At 35.8% G+C, this 19414-nt stretch overlaps 2 protein-coding genes across 3 annotated transcripts in view; one reads left to right on the top strand and one right to left on the bottom strand.

Moving 5' to 3' along the window:
• Window positions 1-1698, bottom strand: part of METTL15 (methyltransferase like 15) — a 220816-nt gene extending 219118 nt beyond the window's left edge. The window contains exon 1 of one of the 2 annotated variants that reach the window (XM_010831792.1): window positions 1603-1698. The gene's annotated coding sequence lies outside the window, so the exon portion shown is untranslated. The remainder of the gene's footprint in view (window positions 1-1602) is intronic. The other variant, XM_010831791.1, reaches the window with a different exon arrangement.
• Window positions 1699-1766: 68 nt separating this feature from the next.
• The window catches only part of KIF18A (kinesin family member 18A), an 86474-nt gene continuing 68826 nt past the window's right edge, over window positions 1767-19414 (top strand). Inside the window, exons 1-6 of the mRNA XM_010831790.1 lie at window positions 1767-1854; window positions 11627-11999; window positions 13568-13725; window positions 17120-17224; window positions 17652-17762; window positions 18812-19009. Of these exons, the coding sequence (XP_010830092.1) occupies window positions 11675-11999; window positions 13568-13725; window positions 17120-17224; window positions 17652-17762; window positions 18812-19009 (897 nt within the window). The 5' untranslated portion in view covers window positions 1767-1854; window positions 11627-11674. The remainder of the gene's footprint in view (window positions 1855-11626; window positions 12000-13567; window positions 13726-17119; window positions 17225-17651; window positions 17763-18811; window positions 19010-19414) is intronic.

Raw genomic sequence — 19414 nt, 5'->3', positions numbered from 1 at the left:
AACGTTAAAATTTCTTACTCCTTAAGAGATATGGACAATTCCTTAAGAATATGAACTTCATAATCTGAACTCTTTTAAACGGCAAGTGTGATGGAGAATTTAAATGTAAAATAAGCACTAGATTAGGTGTAGAAACACCTGTGAAATTGGTTCAGCCTTATACAATGTGGCTATCAAAAAGGAAGAAATGTAAACACTTCTCCTTTAGCAATAATCAGTACAGTTTTACAAGGAATTGGTAAAACATGCCTATTTTCAGACTAGATTAGGATATCATCTTAATATCACTTAATCTAGAAAGTATTTCAGAAACAAGTGACTCCATTCTGAATTGGCTGGGTTGTACCCTTCAAAAGAAATATTTTTCTTAAGAGATTTTCTGAAAACTTCAGTTTTCTTTTCAGTAAAATAAATAGTATATATATCTCATGGGCTGTTTTAAAACTTGGAAGTGATTAGATAATATATATAAAATTAATAAAATGCCCGGGACATCAAAGGTAAAGTACCACAGAGTGACTGCATATTTGAAATAAAAAGCCTTCTCAGTTTTACTACCAAACCCAGCACCATACAAATCACTACTCATTAGCTAAGATCCATCTAGTACAGCCAGCAATTAGTAGCTTTATTGATGCTCTATCCAGTGCTCAGAAATAATTATATATTATGCATCATATACAATACATATACAATACAAAGTGCTTCTGGTTTTCTTCAATAGAAAATAAATGCCTATGAGGGTTTCCCCTACATTGTTCACTTAAAATATTCTACATTTGGTGGTGTGCCATCTTGTATATACGGTGATGTTGAATCACTAGAACATAAGCTCCAAGAGGGCCAGGAGTTTGACTCAACTGTGCGCTATTATGTCCTTAAAATATACAATCAATAACTATTGAATGAATGGATACAACAATAGTAACATAAGAACAACAAAAATTCAGATCATACTATTAAAAATATCCTGAGAAAAAACGATGAATTCTCTTAGCAAACACATCTGCCATTTTTTTCCCAGATATATATATTTTTTTCTTTTTATAGTTACATTCTAAAATTCTAACTACAACCCAGGACTTAAAAGCCCACTGCATCCAATAATGAACTAGGCCAATAAATTTGAATAAATTTATTTTGTAATGCCATCTTAGAAAGAAATGGAAAAAACAGTCATACAACAAATAGTTTCAGTCAGCAGACACTAAGGGAATGGGCCTGGGGTTCCTGAGCAACGAAGCCTGGGCCCTCAAACCAAAAGTCCTGGACTTTCGATTAATTTAGATGAATTGACTCCAGCTGCGTCCACGTGAAAGTGGCTGGAAGGAACAGGCCCCTATAGCTTCCAGATCACTGGACCTGTGCCTTGGAGGCCTCGTTGCTTAATAGAGAAAAGGAGAAAATAAACACCCAAAACCCATTAATCCATACCCACAGGCTCCGCCTCTCCCCCTAGCAGAGGGCATGACCAAGCCCTGCCCGCACTCGTCTCACTCACACCCTGAACCCAGGAACCGGGCCCGTGCCCGCGGTCTGAAGGCTTCCTGAAGATCCCAGGTGTCTGCCTCCCACCTGCAGCTGCAGGCTAACCCCGCCCACCTCGGCCAACGCCTCCGGAAACAGCCTCCGCGTTGCCACGGTGACGCGGAGTTAGGCAGCTTCTAGTGCTCCGCGCCGCTAAGACGCCTGGCGCCAATCTGCAGCGCGCCACGGCCACGTCCTGCGTGGTGACGTCACGAAGACGGCAGCCAATGAAAAGAGGCGCTGAGGAAGCTGGCTTGAGTTTGAATCTCGAGGCTGAGTTTGAATAGCCGGGTGGCGGACGTTCGAGTGAAACTTTTTGGGCCTGAGGTGAGTGTAAGGCTAGAGGAGAAAACTGGTCTCGGGGACTTTTTTTGGATGACGTATCTCGCTGAAAGCGGAGAGGTCCCGCCGCCTCAGGAATAGAGGACCAAGTGGGCTTGTTGACAAACACGGAAGCCTTAAGTGCGGCGATAGGGTAGGGTTGCGGGTGGGCCTGGTTAAGGTTCCTTGGGGAGAAAGTGAAAGGAAGAAGGAACTTGAGAACGCACTAGAATGTGACTCTGCCTGAACGAGAGTCCTGGACGGCTCAGCAGGAAGATCAGGGATCTCCTACCTGAAATTCTGAGGAAGTTGGAAATTTTAAAGGGCATCCTGGCTCTTTTCCCAGACTTTGGCTGAACACTAACTGTTCAGTACCTTACAGTGCAAAGTTCCTTCAGGACTCCGTATACATAGTGTTTTGTTTTGAAGTATAACCCTAAGCTTAACTGTCAGATGAGGAGCCTTGGTTCCCCAACTTGCAAGCTTTTTGTCCAGCGAGGTTCTGCTGTTAACCTGTCAAAGATCAGCTGGGAACCTTCCCCGAGCCCCATTTGTAGCATCAAGATAAAACCTGCCAACAGTGACTAATAGGTTTGCTGAGGATCAGCCGGGCTATGGAAGAGATACTGGTAGATGATGCTCTGCAAATAAAAAATACTTAAAGCACTGAGAATCAGTTCTTCTACCATCGTTTCTTAAGTTTCTGCTAGATTCGCCTTGAGTAGTGTTCATTAGGCACTCTGTTTCAGAGAAGTCAAGGCTGACTGCTGTTTATGACATTATTTGGCCAGAATTAAAAATTTGTGTTGTATAGTGTATAGGTTACTAATTTTTAACAACCAGGTAGGATGTGTTAGACATTCTACAGGTTTCAGTTGATAGTGTTATTCTACCATGGTCAGCGACCCCATCTTGGATTTTGGTAAGTATTTATGAACTTTGTTGCCAGAGAACATGAAATCCAAAGGTTAGATACTGCTTTTTATTAACTTTCTACTATTTGGTAGGAATTGGTTATTTCAGTACACAAAGGTTATCTGCCTTTTAACGGTAGAAATTGTCTCCTATTACTAAACAAGTATTTACAAATACACAAAGTTTTCATTTTAAAATGTATCTTGTTCCACTCTAAATATATCTTGAATCAATTAAGGTACACAATAAAATGACTTATGCTGTCAACTCTGAAATCTAGGAGGAAAAAAATAGTCCAGATGTTAGTACTGCCCTTCCCTCCATTTGAAATTTTCATTCTTCCTTGATGCTTGCAAATTACTAGAAGCAGTGGCTCTAACACTCAAAGTTATTTCCAATAAGAGGTTTAAGTTACGTAGAGACTGTACATGATAAAGTGGAAGGTAGTTCCTGGTCCTAAAAAATGTTTATGGAATCTGAATCAAATTCAAATTTGAATTTGTATTTAAGAAATAATTTATAACTGTATTACTCCACACCTTCAACAAAATTTATACAACACGTCTGCTCCATTTTTTGAAAGCCTTTCGTTTTGATTCCAATAGAGCGTAGCTACTAAGAACATGTATTATAGATTTGGACCTGGATCCACATTTTGGCTTCTCATTTAATCGCATGTCATTTTGGAAAAATTCCTTATCCTAAAACTAAGTCTCTGTTTTTGTAAATTGGAGACAGTAATAGAGTCTACTTTATATTTTAAGGACTGAATGAGATGATGAATGTCAAATGTTTATCATAATGCCTGGCGTACAGAGTGTTCTCAAATGATAGCCACTGTTCATTATTACTAATTATCACCATATCCACCTAATTCAAGAGTTCTAAATTAATAACATTTTCTGAAAATAGATACTTATATTATCCAACAGGCACAGAAAAATCATGAACTTCCAGTTTTGTTTCAACATTCATTGCAAGAGCCCCAGTACTAGGCCCTGAGGTTTCTATCAAAAGTGAAAATAGTTTAACTTCTTCTATCAGAAAATTTCTTAGAGTTATATATTTATCTCGTTATGGAGAAGATGATTAAATACTTGAACTTTAGGTTCAGTCAGTCGGAGTTCAAATTTCATGTCTTATGCTTCCAATAATGTGACTTCAGCCAGTTAACTTAACCTTTGTATTATAGTTTCTCTCTATATAAAATAGGTATGATTTTGTATCTATCCTATAATATAAAATCCTATATCATAGAGTTGTTACAGAGATTAAATAAGTATTTAAATTGCTTAGCCCATTTCTATTTGTAGAATAACAGCTCAGGAAAAAGTATTCCAAAGTTATTAACAGAAACTTTGTGTTTAAGGTAAATTTTAATATTTTTTTGTTTTGTTTTTGAGATAAAAACACCTAGACTTGTTTAAAACCCAAATAGTACAAAAGAATATAAGGAAAAAGTAAACCTGCTTGTCAGTTATTTTCCCACCATCAAGCAACTGTATTATCAATTTCTTGTGTTCTCTTCCTGAGAGAGCCCACACACATACAAGTATGTATATGTCTTTTGAAAATACAAATGGTTGAATACCATATCCACTATTCTGCATTTATTTTTTGCACACGTATCTTGAAAATCTTCATTAGTTCATTCGTTCTGTTATTCAACAAGTATGTAAAAATTTCTAAATATGTGATAAGCCCTTTTCTAGGTTCTGGAGTGCAGATGAAGTTCCAGTTCTCATGGTGCTTAACATGTTAGAAGGGAACTAAGCAATAAATATGTAACCAAATAATATATATTTTCCAAGTAGTTTATATACTAGGAAGGAAAATAAAACTGATAAGGAATTAGAGAGGCAAGGGCAGGGTGATACAGTTTGGAATGAAATCTTTAGGGAAAACCTCTATGAAGTGACGTTTGAACAAAGACCTGAATGATGAACTGAGATATTAAGATTTGTAAATACCTGAAGATAGAGCCTTCCAGGCAGAGAAAAGAGAAAGTTAGACCAGAATGAGACTGAGGTGTTGAACAAACACTGAGAAGGACAGTGAGACTGAAACAGTAATGGAGAGGGAGGGTAACATTAGACAGGAACAAAGTATAGATCCTATAGGACCTGGTAAAGAGTTTGCATTTTATTCATATGCTGGAGAGTCATTGGAGCAGAACAAGATGAGGTACATCACATGATCTGATTTCTTTTGAAGACGGTATCAGTACATACAATTGATGAATTAAGTCAAATTTATTGTATATTCATATGATCTTTGACTTAACTGGCTTAAATTTTATCTAGGAAAACAGTAGCTAGATATAAGATTAGGATTTACCTGTTCAACTTGGTTTATATCAACTTGCAACTATTGAAGAGAATTAGTTTTAACACTGCTTCCTTAAAGGTAACAGAAGAATGAGGCTCTCTGTGTAAGTCATTCTCCCAGAAAATTGAATGTTACCCTTATTTAAGTGATAGTGTTTTAACCATCTTCAACAATTAACATAAAAATGATCTCATTTTCCTAATTTTATAAAGAAATTGGGCACATTATTTAACTGTTTTTGATGCCTCAGGATCCTCGTTATGATTTCTTGTTATTGCCAACCATTTCACTCTGCTATGGTATGTTGGTTGTCTTAGAGAAGTATAGTATGTGTTTGCCAAAAATGGCTGTATTGCTTTTTTGAATTCCATGTCTACTTTTTATAACTTATTAATTTGCTCATTAATCAGATGTTTTGAGAACTTAACTATATACCAAGCACACGACAAGAGATAAGGAGGAATATAAAGGTATATAGTCCCATTAGATGTTATATTTTTGTCATACACAATAATCATAAAATTTAGAGCTAGAAAAGAACATTAGTTATCAATGTAGTCCAACCCTATCATTTTATAGATTACTACTAAAGCCCCTTCATCACTCTCTTTCATACTCTACCCACTCTAGAGATACCTTTCTATTATAAAGGAAATGGTGTTGTATTTGTCCTTAATATTTTAGTCCCACCAGTGAAATCCTACCAGCTCGCTTTTTTGATTCTATTCAACAGATATCACTTGAAAGTAGATGTGACAAAACTGAACAGAGACTGTGATACTATCTTCTGAATGATCATCTGAAAATAATTTTTGAGGTAACACATTATTGCACAGATAACAATATGCAGTCTTTTGTTTTGCCACTTCGTAAGTAAAAATGGTCAAGGAATGTAATTTCTGTGTGCCTTAGTCAGAATCAACTGGATGTCTATCTCTTTTACTTGGCCATGTTAGGGGAAAAAAAAAGCAGTCATCATGTTTTAATGTAGGAACAACCTCATTAATTCCTAATGACATCAACATACTTGAACATAATTGAGCATAATTTTTTCATTTAATAATTCCCAATTAACTTCAAAGTCCAATCTAAGTTCTATAACCTGACATTGAAATCTAGATCTGGCCCCACTTTTATCCAGCTTAATCTTTTTAATGCAGCCCTCTCCATTCCCTTGTGTTCTCTCCAGCTACAGTCAGGACTGAGCAAAGCTTAACTGAGCATCTCTTTAGATGCTGTAGATAGAATTAAAATCATATAAAACTAAATGGTTATACAAAATGAGATTTAAGCAAATTGACCACACAGCCATTTATGTCCTCTGCACAAGCTGTTTCCTACCATAGGCTTTTGGACTTGTGGCCCTGAAATACTCCTGCCTGGGAGCCACTTACTTGCTCAGTCCCTCACTTTGGTCTCTTTTCACAACATTCCCATCTAAAACAAGAACCCATACATACACTTCTAACTGTCTGTTCCAAGGCCCAGAAAAATGCCTTACACATAGAAGGCACTCAGTGGATATTTACTGAGTGCACAACTAGTTTTCTGTCCTGAAATCTTTTTTTTAACCTGGTAATAACTATCCATTCTTCAGCTCTCCATTCCAGTTGTTCCTCTGGGGAGCTTTCAAACTCAGTCTTAGGTAGCACTGTTAACCTTTATCTGATAGCACTTATCAGAGTTACAGCTTTGCATATTTGCACCATTATTTCAATAGCTCTTTCCTCACTAAGCTATATGTAATAATAATAGCAGATGTTATAATGCCTTCTCTGTGCCAGGTATTTTTCTAAGTGCTAATCTTCACAAGAACTTTATAAGGTAGGTAGTATTATTAGTCCCACTTTACAGATGAGGAAACTAATCCATAAGGAGATTGAGTAACTTGCCCACTATCACAGCCAGTAAGTTGAAGAACTGGGATTTTAACAGTTAACTTACTGAGTTAATGAGTTAATTAACAAGAGATACCTTCCAACCTAAGATCTGTTTTGAAAAAAAATCACCTGATGTTTTATATGTTTTTTAACCATTTCATTTTTGTATATTTTATCTACCATTGAAGGGGAAAAAAGAAGCATATCAGTGAAAAGCAAGGCATTGTTGAACATTTCTAAAAGCTTTTAGAAAAATATGTGTAGAGGTTAGTTTTTGGTATCACAAGGAACGTGAGAATCTGTTTTTGTTATTCAGTTGCCAAGTCATGTCTGATTCTTCGCTGCCCCATGGACTGCAGCACATCAGGCTTCCCTGTCCCTCATCATCTCCTGGAATTTGCCCAAGTTCAGGTCCATTGAATCAGTGATGCCATCCAAGCATCTCATCCTCTGTTGCCCTCTTCTCCTGCTTTGAATCTTTCCCATCATCAGGATCTTTTCTAATAAGTCAACTGTTCGCATCAGGTGGCCAAAGTGTTGGAGCTTCAGATTCACCGTTAGTCCCTCCAAAGAGTATTCAAGGTTGATTTCCTTTAAGATTGACTAGTTTGATCTCCTTGCTGTCCAAGGGACACTCAAGAGTCTTCTCCAACACCTCAATTTGAAAGCATCAGTTCCTCCATGCTCTGCCTTCTTTATTGTCCTGCTCTCACATCCGTACCGGAAAGCCCATTGTCTTGACTATATAGACCTTTGTTGGCAAAGTGATGTCTTTACTTTTTTAATATACTGTCTAGGTTTGTCACAGCTTTCCTGTCAAGCAGTCGTCTTCTAATTTCATGGCTGCAGTCACCATCTGCAGTGATTTTAAAGCCCAGGAAGAAGAAATCTGTCACTGCTTTTACCTTATCCCCATCTATTTGCCCTGAAGTGATGGGACCAGATCTTAGTTTTTTTGGTATTGAGTTTTAAGCCTCTTTTTCACTCTCCTCCTTCACCCTCATCAAGAGGCTCTTTAGTTTCTCTTCCCCTTTCCCCCATTAGAAGTCTATGTAGAGGTTAGTTTTGAGTATCACAAGGAATGTGAGATTCTACTAGCCTTTAATACACAGGGGTCAGAAATGTTAACATCCTCTAATATTTGAGACAGTTCCAAATAAGGAAGAATTGATCTAACCAAAATGCCAGTGATAAGCTCCTTGGGAAACAATGAAAAGATGGTCTAGTTATCTTTGGGAAGAAGAGGCAGGATTGGAGGCAGGTAGGGAAGAGAATTGGCATTTATTGAATGCCTTAATACACTTAATGCTTTTTATCTCTTTTAGCTTAAGGACAGCTATTAGGTATTATTTCTTTTATACAAATGAGAAACCTGGAATTCAGTGAGATCAAGTAACTTGTCCAAGGTCAAAGAAAAGGAGTATAGGTATTTATGGGAGTTGGCTAGACAGAAGCTCAGGGTGAAGAAAGACCAGAGTAGTAATTCATCTGGGACCTAACTGTTAGAATCTAAATGACCATCCTTTGCTTTTCAGTGTTATATTTTGGGGACTCACAGAGTCCTAAAAAGGGAGTGCTATGTCCAGTGTCTTCTAGTTTTAGATTGTCTTGGCCTTAATTTGAATTCCTTTCAAAAGTGTATGGATTTCTGATATATGTTAGCATTATCATTATTATTTCTTCCACTTTAGGAAACACAATATCTTCTTTTAACCCTGTCCATTTCTTTGCTTAATTGTTCAGTAGTGCTTCCTGTATTTGCTATCTGAGTCTTCTCCTATTCAGGCCTTTGTCCTACCATTGCCCCACGTTGTTCTTATTTGCTTCTATGTTACCAAATCCCATGATGACTTTTACTAAGTACTTAACCTATTTGGCTTAAAACTCAAGATTCAGAAAACTAAGATCATGGCATCTGGTTCCATCACTTCATGGCAAATAATGTGGGGAAACAATGGAAACAGTGACAGACTTTATTTTTTGAGGCTCCAAAATCACTGCAGATGGTGACTGCAGCCATGAAATTAAAAGACACTTGCTCCTTGGAAGAAAAGCTATGCCCAACCTAGACAGTATATTAAAAAGCAGAGACATTACTTTGCCAACAAAGGTCCGTCTAGTCAAAGCTTTGGTTTTTCCAGTAGTTGTGTATGGATGTAAGAGCTGGACTATAAAGAAGACTGAGTGCTGAAGAATTGATGCTTTTGAACTATGGTGTTGGAGAAGACTGTTGAGAGTCCTTTGGATTGCAAGGAGATCCAACCAGTCCATCCTAAAGAAAATCAGTCCTGAATATTCGTTGGAAGAACTGATGTTGAAGTTGAAACTCCAATACTTTGGCCACCTGATGCAAAGAACTGACTCATTTGAAAAGACCCTGATGCTAGGAAAGATTTAAGGAGGGAGGAGAAGGGGATGACAGAGGATGAGGTGGTTGGATGACATCACCAACTCGATGGACATGAGTTTGAGTAAGCTCCGGGAGTGATGGACATGAGTTTGAGTAGGCTCCCGGAGTTGGTGATGGACAGGGAAGCCTGGCGTGCTGCAATACATGGGGTCAAAAGAGTCGGACACGAATGAGCGACTGAACTGAACTGGACCTATTTGCAGGTATTTAGCACAATTGATCATTCTCTCCTCCTTGATTTAGAAGGCCCCCCTAAGTTTTAATGCCATGATAAGCTTGAAAAACTGAAAATCTTCACATGGCGTTAAAACTCTGAGGACAGCCTTTACTTTCTTGACTTAGCTTCCAGCTGCCTTGAAATGTCCATCTAGATGTTGATTAATGTTCTCAGATTTAAGATGTCCAGAATGAACTCCTGATCTTCACACCAAAACCTGCTTTACCCTCAGTTATTTCTATCTCAGTTGATGGCTACTCTGTTCTTCCGACACTCAGGCCAAGAACTTTGGAGTAATTCCTGAATCCTATCTTTCTCTCATTCCCGCATCAGAAAATTCTTTTATCTTTACTTTCAGATTATATTTACCACTCCCTGTTCTAAGTTGACTGCATCATCTCTTGTCTGCATTACTTCAGTGGCCTCAGTGGTTTCCGTTTCCTCAAGTACGTCAACAGTGAAAGTGATCAGATTGCAAAAATCAAATGCAAAAATATTAAATGATATGCAAATACAAAAACTTAAAAAATCTCTGAAATATTAATCAGACCCTGGGCTTTCACTTCAACTCAAACTTTATAGCTGAAAGAAAAGAAAAGAAAGTGAAGTAGCTCAGTCGTGTCTGACTCTGCAACCCCATGGACTGTAGCCTACCATTCTCTGTCCATGGGATTTTCCAGGCAAGAGTACTAGAGTGGGTTGCTATTTCCTTCTCCAGAGGTTCTTCCTGACCCAGGGATTGACCTTGGGTCTCCCTCCTTGTAGGCAGATGCTTTACCATCTGAGCCACCAGGGAAGTCCTAACTTTATAGCTAAACCATATATAATCACAGGTAGGAAAAACCTAGCTTTGATTTTTCAGGAGAGCTCTAATACTACTTTAGTTTGGGTCATGAGAATGGACAGGAAAGGGTCTCTCAGAATTGTATTAAAGTACTGAAGGGATAGCTTTGGCTTACAAACTATTTTTAATAAAATTGATCTTGACTGCAAGTCTCTTGGCACTGGAAATTGACACAACCAAGCTTATCTGTACCTGTATCTCAGAGACCCATAGAGTTAAAAATACTTCCAGGTGTATGTCAGTTAGCTCATCCAGGTAGGAAGTAATAGAGATGGTATAGTCCCCTAGTTTTTTGTGTATTCAGAAATTCTAATCTCTGAATATAGATCCTAGTCTCTGCTCTAAAATTATGCATACTTTGTCATCCAGTTTTTATAATGTCTGTTGAGCTTCCCAAGTGGCTCAGTGGTAAAGAATCTGCTGCCAATGCAGAAGACACAGGGGATGCAGGTTCAGTCCCTAGGTCCGGGAAATTCCCTGGTGTAGGAAATGGCAACCACCCCAGTATTCTTGCCTAGAAAATTCTATGGACTGAGGAGCCTGGTAGGCCACAACCCATGGGATTGCAAAGAGTCGGACACAAATAAACATGCACACTTATAGTGTCTACCATGTACTAGGCACTATTTTAGACTTGGAACGCATTGGTAAGCAAAACAAGATTTTGTTAAAATGCCCTTAAGAGGCTTATAGTTTAACTAGAATAGAGAAAGTAAACACCAAGCATGCTAAATAGATGGAAAATATATATTCTATTAGGAGGTGGTAAGTGCTTTGGGAAAAAATTGAGTGGTATAAGGGCAGTTAGGAATTGGTTTGGCAATTTTAATAAGGGTGGGCAGAATGGGCACCATTTGAGCAAGGACTTGAAAGAAGTGACAGAGTTAGTCATGTAATTACTGAGGAAAGCACTTTATGATAGAATGGCTAGCGGAAGGGCGTTACTGGGGCACTTGGCATGTTAGTTGGAATAGGGGCAATGGGGAAGACAATAGGACATGAGGTAGAAGATCTAGGCCATTAAAAGAAATTCAGGTCAAAATAAGAACCATTGGAAAGTTTCAAACTAGGGATTTCCAGTAACTTACTATGTGAGTGAAACACAACACCTTTTTTTTAAGTTACTACTACATGCTAGTCATTTTGCATATAGTAGAATTAATATTAATACTCTTTAATTTCAGAGAAATATTCAGCCACTCACATAAGCAGAGGAATCAAGATAGTCAACAATGTCTGTCACTGAGGAAGACCTGTGTCATCACATGAAAGTAGTTGTCCGTGTCCGTCCTGAGAACACAAAAGAAAAGGCCTCTGGATTTCATAAAGTAGTCCATGTTGTGGATAAGCATATTCTTGTTTTTGATCCCAAGCAAGAAGAAATCAGCTTTTTCCATGGAAAGAAAACTATGAATCGGGACATTACAAAGAGACAAAATAAGGATCTTAAATTTGTATTTGATGCTGTTTTTGATGAAACTTCAACTCAGTTGGAAGTTTTTGAACACACTACTAAGCCAATTCTTCGTAGTTTTTTGAATGGATATAATTGCACAGGTAATTGTTTCAGCTGGGATTTAATGATTCCATCTAATTTCACTTTTATATTAGGACATCTACTTGACTCTTCTAAATATAATCAATTTTAAGGTGTTTGTTTGCTAAAAATTCTTCAGTTCAGTACTTCATTGTAAATGTGGATTTTCTTTGAAAGTTAGTCATCATATATAACATTTTGAAACTTTCTTTTCCAGGATCTTGCTTTGGTTCCTATAGATGGTCATCCTTTCCATTTCTTATGTTTTAAAACCACATGCTTCAGATAGTTGATGCCAGATTTCTCACAATTTGTATTCATAAATATTCCCAATGTTTACCTCTGCAACAGTCTATCCCTGGGGGATAGTGGAACATTTCTGAACACTTGGCAATTTCTTCATAGCACTATTTTTTCTTTATAGTACCTTGAAGTAACTATTTTTAAAGCCCATGTTGAGTGTCATACATGTGCTGTTTTAGCATATCTTCAGCCCAAAGAAGCATCTTTAGTGCTCTCAACAGACCTATAATAATTTGCCTTTCAAAGTGATTCTGTTGATTTCCTAGAAAAAGAGCTCTCCAAAATGCCAGTTAATTGAATGCTTACCAGGTACTTCACACCATTATTAATATTTTTGTAATTACCGCCATTTATGGCATTATCTTTAAGATACCCCAAAACTATAATATGTTTCCCTGTCTTTCACTGACTCATTCACTTTTATTGCAAAAGGTTTACCCTCTAGGTCAAGAAAGAATGGAATGTGGTTTATTGATTAGACCTTCTTTGATTCTCATTTTTAAGCAGATATTCTTTTCCTCATTCATGAAACTCCATATTGTCTCTAGAGATTTAAAAAAATTATTTTAACTCCAAGTGAAAAAATCTCTACAAAAGTAATACTGAATCTTTGGTTTCTTTTGGATTTTATTTATATTATCCAACTATCTTAAGACTTAGTGTTGTACTGCCAGCTTACATAAAACAAAATAGAATGAAACATGAATCAGTTTAATCCATCCTACTAAAAAATATTTTTGTAGTTAACAAACTTAGCAGAGAGATTTAATTTATAAAATTAATTCTCAAAGACTTACTGCTTTAACTGAATATTATGTTGGGTGTTTGCCACATGTAATTCAGAGTGGGTTGTTTGTTTGGGTTTTTTTTGGCATTTGAAGAAATGTATTACTGTTCTATTGTACTGGATAGAGTCTTGAAAGCAAAGTAATTTACCTAAAACAAAAATTTTTTAAGGAATTATTATAAATGGCTTTTATTTGGAATTCTGCAAATTTGTATTAATATTTAATACCTGCTTTGTACCAGATCACTTACTAGTAGTATAAGTCACTTACTAGGTAGGAAGGATACATAGTCTCTGCTTTGGTGGAACTCACAGTTAGAAATACAGTATGATACTATAAATTGCCAGGATTTAAGGATGACTATAAATGAATTTGGATCTGTTGGATTTACAAGTTACTGTTTAGGATATCCAGATGGGACTTATTCACTGGACAGTAGATACAGTAGTGTTATGTGTCATAACAAAGAGCTCTGATCCCTTTTCGTAAAAACTCAGTACTCGCATATGGTGCCACGGGAGCTGGAAAGACCCACACAATGCTAGGATCAGCTGCTGAACCTGGAGTGATGTATCTAACAATGCTAGACCTTTACAAATCCATGGATGAGATTAAAGAAGAAAAAGTATGTAGTACGGCAGTTTCTTATCTGGAGGTAAGTTGGTAATATTATTTTTTGGTTTAATCAATAGTATTGAGAAATCTTTTTATAAGAAATTCCATTGTCCTTTCAAATTATTCTATCAGGCAGAAATTTTTTCATGAATATATTAATATAAAATCATTAAAATTCCTGGTCTTCAATTATTTGCTGTAGATTTTATTTTTTTCTATTAAGTATTTTGCCATAACTGCTGACTTACACAGAAGTAGTAGGATTAGTATAGATAGTATAAAGAACTTCTAGATTCCCTTCATTTGGATTCCCTATATGTTAACATTTTACTCTTTCCTTTCTTTCTGCATATGTGGTTTTCCTTTTTTTTCCCCTTAAACTGTTTGTTACAGGCTTGTAAAAACAGGAAATTTGTTAAATAAAAGCTGAATAGTAATCAATATCAGGAAATTAACAATGATATAATGAGATTTTGATAATTCTAATAACACCCTTTCTTGAAAATAAAATCTAAGATCGTGTATTGTATTCAGTTGCAATTCATCCCTTTTGTCCCTTTAATCAGGATTTTTTTTTTATATATATTATATTGCTGTTGTAAAGCTTTTAGTTTGGATTTGTCATGATTACATTCAGGTTATGGACTGACAGGAATACCACATAAGTGATGATTAATTCTTCTTATGTAACATATCAAGAGGCTTATATAATTAGTCCTGATACTGGCTGTGTTAACTTTGATCAATTTCATTACGCTGGTGTCTACAAAGTTTTTCCACTATAAAGGTACTGTATTTCCCTTTATGGGACTTCCCTGGTGGCTCAGCGGTAAAGAATCTGCCTGCAATGCAGGACACGCGAGTTCGATCCCTGGATCGCGAAGATCCTCTGCAAGAGAGCATGGCAACTCACTCCAGTATTCTTGCTGGGAAAATACCATGGACAGAGGAACCTGGCAGGCTGGACATGAGCCAATCAACTGAGCATGCATTACCCTTTATAATTAATAAATAACTTGTAGGGAAACAGTGTAAATCCTGTGACTCCTCATTCTTTGGTCTGTTCATTTTAGTATCCACTGATGATTCATGCCTGAATCAATTACTATCATGATTGCAGATGGTAGTGATTTTCAAATTCCATCGTTTCGTCTACAGTTCTTCATTGGCTTTCTACTACAAGGAAGAGCTTTCCCTTTCCTCTACTGTATCGATGTAGACTAATGGATTCTTAATATTATTTCATAGGTTATAATCCTTTTCTCTAAGTATTTATCTGTATGCTTAAATTGTGCAGATCTCGTGTGTGTGTGTGTGTGTGTGTGTGTGTGTGTGTGGTTTTTTTTGACATACCTCATCATTTGAGACTTTCTACCCTCTTAATAGCTGACATTCAACAAATAATAACTAATTATTGGCACTCTCACTTTGTGTTCAGATAGTGTTTCAGAAACCAATGCAGAAACAGACATCCCTGATTTTACTGCCTTTTCATTTGTGGTGTCAGAGGGTCAATTTCTAGTTTTTACTGCTCTTGCTGACATCTTATTGTTTGAGAGTTTCTTCACATTTCAAAAATTGATTTAAAATTATGTTGCTAAAAATTGTTGTCAGTCTATAGAACTTGGTGATAAAAGAGAAGTCAAATTCATTTTCTGTAGTTAAGTATTTTGAAAAGAATTGTTCTGAACTTAATTAGGAAGAGAGCATGGCACCGTATTCATTATTTCTTCCTTAGATCCTTTTATATCTGGGAGAATTTCGAAGTTTGCTTATTTTTATAATGTTGTTAGTTGTTTTTTCTTTCTTTAAATCTGTTTTCATTTTACTAATGGTAAGGCAATGTCTAATCTAATGGTTTTCCACTCAAGTCTGTGCACCACAATTGGCTGTGGGGCTTTTTAAAATTAGACATACCTAGACCTCACCCCCTGGACATTTTAGTTTAATAGATTTGGATTGTGGCCAAGACATCTATGTATTTTAAAAGCTTCCAGGTGATTTTGATTCATAGACCAGCTTGATAGTAATTGTATAATTATATATTTTGTATGATTGAAGTGGGTAAGGGAAATCATTTAAAAAGTGACTGTTGCTTATCAGAAAAATAAGAACCAAAAAATTATCTCTTCATTTTATCATTTTACTACTTCTAAGAATTTATTGCGTTTAAAAATTGTTAACATTCATTATAACAAGTTTTACCAGCAATGAATTATCACTGTAAGCTATTTATTAGAACATGGATATAACTTATAGAAAATAATTCTTAAAGATTAAATTTTATATGTGTTTATTTAATCTTATCAAATAGGTATAATTGTCATTTTGTTATCAAGTAAAAAACTTAGTACCTTTAGTAAGTACTGGTTATCACATAATTCATAAAATTATGTCAAGTGCTGGTTATCACATAATTCATAAAATTATGTCAATTGTACTATTTCTGTACACTACTTATATTGTTGTTGTTTAGTCACTGAGTCATATCTGACTCTTTTGCAACCCTATGGACTCTAGCCCAGCAGGCCTCTCTGTCCATGGGATTTCCCAGGCAAGAATATTGGAGTGGGTTGCCCTTTCCTTTTCCAAGGGATCTTCCCAATCCAGGGATCAAATCCATGTCTCCTGCATTGGCATGCAGATTTTTTACCACTGGGAGCCAACAGGGAAGCCCTACATTACTTACAGAAATTACTAAAAAGAAAAAGAATTGCCAGAAATTTAAAATACAGATGTGTATTCAGTGCCATTCAGTAGAGTGAGGATATCAGACTCTGCTCTTACCTTTGTGACTGTGAACTAGGGCAAATCACTTAAACTCTGAGGGCCTCAGTTCCCTCATTCAAGTTGGGGGGAGACTGTCCCATTATGGAATTATCATTACATGTTAAACTTAATGCAGTTGAAGGATAAGTGAAATAAATACCATCCATCTTTCAGGGGTTTTCTTTAACTTTTAAGCTCTGAAATTTAAAAAGTTTGGACTACTTGGGCATCATGAAATAATATCTTCTCCAGTAAGAACCACACTACTTCCATACAACTTACATTTCCAATCTATTATAGAGTTTCCCAAGACTGTTTGTCCCATATATTTCCAGAAAATAGGAAGAGGCAATTCCAGCTATCCTATTTCTATTGACTTGTAGTCATCAAATGGGGAATTACAGGAGGAGGATATAAGGACTCCATCATTAAATTTTAAGTTCAAGTGCTGGTTATCAAACTCTTATGTTTTATCAGATGTTAGAAAAGTCATGGCAATGTGTAATAGAAGGGATGAGATGAATGAAAATGAGCTGCTGCTTCTCTTTGAGACAAATTCTAATATAACCTTAAGGCAGCAATGTATACCTGTTTATGTGATGTTGTCGCTACTGTTTCAGTGTCAATGCTAAGCATCAATGCTAAGCAGTCCTTTTCCTTTTAAGGTATATAATGAACAGATTCGTGACCTCTTAGTAAATTCAGGGCCACTTGCTGTCCGGGAAGATGCCCAAAAAGGGGTGGTCGTTCAGGGATTGACTTTACATCAGGTATGTTTACAAACTTCTTTTTTTGCTTGTTCATATAGCAAGTATGGTAATTTAGCCATGTACTTATTTTAAAATAATGAAGTATCAAGTTAAAATAATCAAGTTTATCATCGGTCTTCTTTTGTTTTCTTTTAAAATAATCAAATAGGCTTTTCTTTTAAAACCCTACTTGGACATTTAATATAGTATATTATTCTGCTTAATGTATTATTTTATCTCCTCAGAGAGATTAGATTTTATGTTTTATTTTTTCATTTAGCACAAAAGTGCTAAGCAGATGATACACGATTGATATTTAATGGGATTTAATATATGGAAAATAATTTCTATTTTACCTGTAAAAGTCTGCTTGATTTTGGTGGTTTATTAAAAAATTTAAAGACCAGTGATTAATTTGTATGTTTTTCTTCTGTTTCAACTAATTTAGCCCAAATCTTCAGAGGAAATTTTGCAGTTATTGGATAATGGTAACAGAAACAGGACACAACATCCCACTGATATGAATGCTACATCTTCTCGTTCTCATGCTGTTTTCCAGGTAACAGGTCACTAGACCATAGCTCTTAAAATTGAATTTAAATGTAGCCAAATTTATGAATGGTAACCTTCAAACATTCTAAAATATCTCTTCATCTGTGGACTTTTCTACTTCTCAGCACTTCCTTTACTTTGCAGCTTTGAGAAGATTCAGTCAAGAATATTTAGAATTGAGATGATGTAAATTAGAAACACGTAAATTTTTAACCTGTGTAAAAATACATGATAGTAAAATGGAAGTATTAGAGGTTTTCCTTCCTTTTCTTTTCTTAAATTGGTAAAAATTATTTAACCTTTCCAAAAGATAATCTTTTATTCAGAGCAGACTTTCTCTTTATAGCTCTAGATTTATAGAACCAATACACTGGGGAGGTACTGATTAAGATTTCACCATAGTGACCGTGTAAGTAGTTGCATTCTTTAAGAGTGTGTGATTCAGTTGATGCAGTACTTTTTAGGAATACAGGTCTAGAAAAGCCTGAAGCATAGGTTAGTAGTTGTTATTTGTAGTTTCTAGTTCTATTAAAATTCAAACGATTATAAGCTTTATTCTGGATTATGCTATTTGAAACTCATCTAATAGTTATAATTGAAAGAATTCAAATCTGAGGATATCAAATCTTTCAGAAAGTCTCTAATCCACAAAGCTTCATTAATCTTTTCTCTTCTTCCCACTGACTCTTCATTTATCAGTAGTCTTGAGAGAAATGTTTATCAGGGACATTGAAATTTCCCCAAAATATCTTAGACTAAGTGTTACCAGAGTATAAAAGGCAACCGTTTTAACCTTCTATCAAACCAGGAGTTATTACTCTTTACCCTCTAGCACACATATAGGAAGTCTTTTCATTTTCAAATTTTTCTCAACTTTAGTATTTACTTTTGATACTCTTAGATATCAGCCAGTCCAGTCAAGCTATACCTTGTTCAGTATGTATTTATAGTGAAAATAATTGATTTCTTGCTCTTTTAAAAATAAAGTGTACATTTCCCTTTCAATTTTATTAAATCTAATCCTCATTTTCCCTATTACCCTGTAATTTCAAAAAGATTTATTTGAGACAACAAGATAAAACAGCAAGTATCAATCAAAATGTCCGAATTGCCAAGATGACACTCATTGACCTGGCAGGGTCTGAAAGAGCCAGTGCTACCAGTGCTAAAGGGACCCGGTTTATAGAAGGCACAAATATCAATCGATCACTTTTAGCTCTTGGGAATGTTATCAATGCCTTAGCAGATACAAAGGTAGGTACTATATGTTTATTTGTGTAAGTATTTTGAAATATGCATAATTCCCAGAAACATATTAATATAATTTTGTTTTAAAGATCTATTATAAATCAAGTTTTAAGAATATAAGAATCATGTTTACATAAAGAGCAAAGACCACAGAGAGCCTAGTATATCAAATAAAGCTTTGGGTCTTTTTTGTTTGTTTTGTTAACGTCTCGTTTTATAATCAGAATTTGTTGAATGAAAGGTATTGAATATCAGATTGAGAGTTAATATTTATGATATTTCCTCATTTATTTTGAATTTGATTTTTTTTTAATGACAATTTAATGAGCACTACACAATAAGCATGATAATTAAATTGCTATGAAGACAAAGCACACTTTAGAAAAAGTTAATTCTGGTCTGGTTAGTATT

The sequence above is a fragment of the Bison bison genome, unplaced genomic scaffold (genome assembly GCF_000754665.1).
Source record: "Bison bison bison isolate TAMUID 2011002044 unplaced genomic scaffold, Bison_UMD1.0 scf7180017864531, whole genome shotgun sequence".
Taxonomy (NCBI): Eukaryota; Metazoa; Chordata; class Mammalia; order Artiodactyla; family Bovidae; genus Bison; species Bison bison.
The sequence above is the reverse complement of the archived record's forward strand: the minus strand, read 5'-3'. Positions and strand labels throughout refer to the sequence as shown.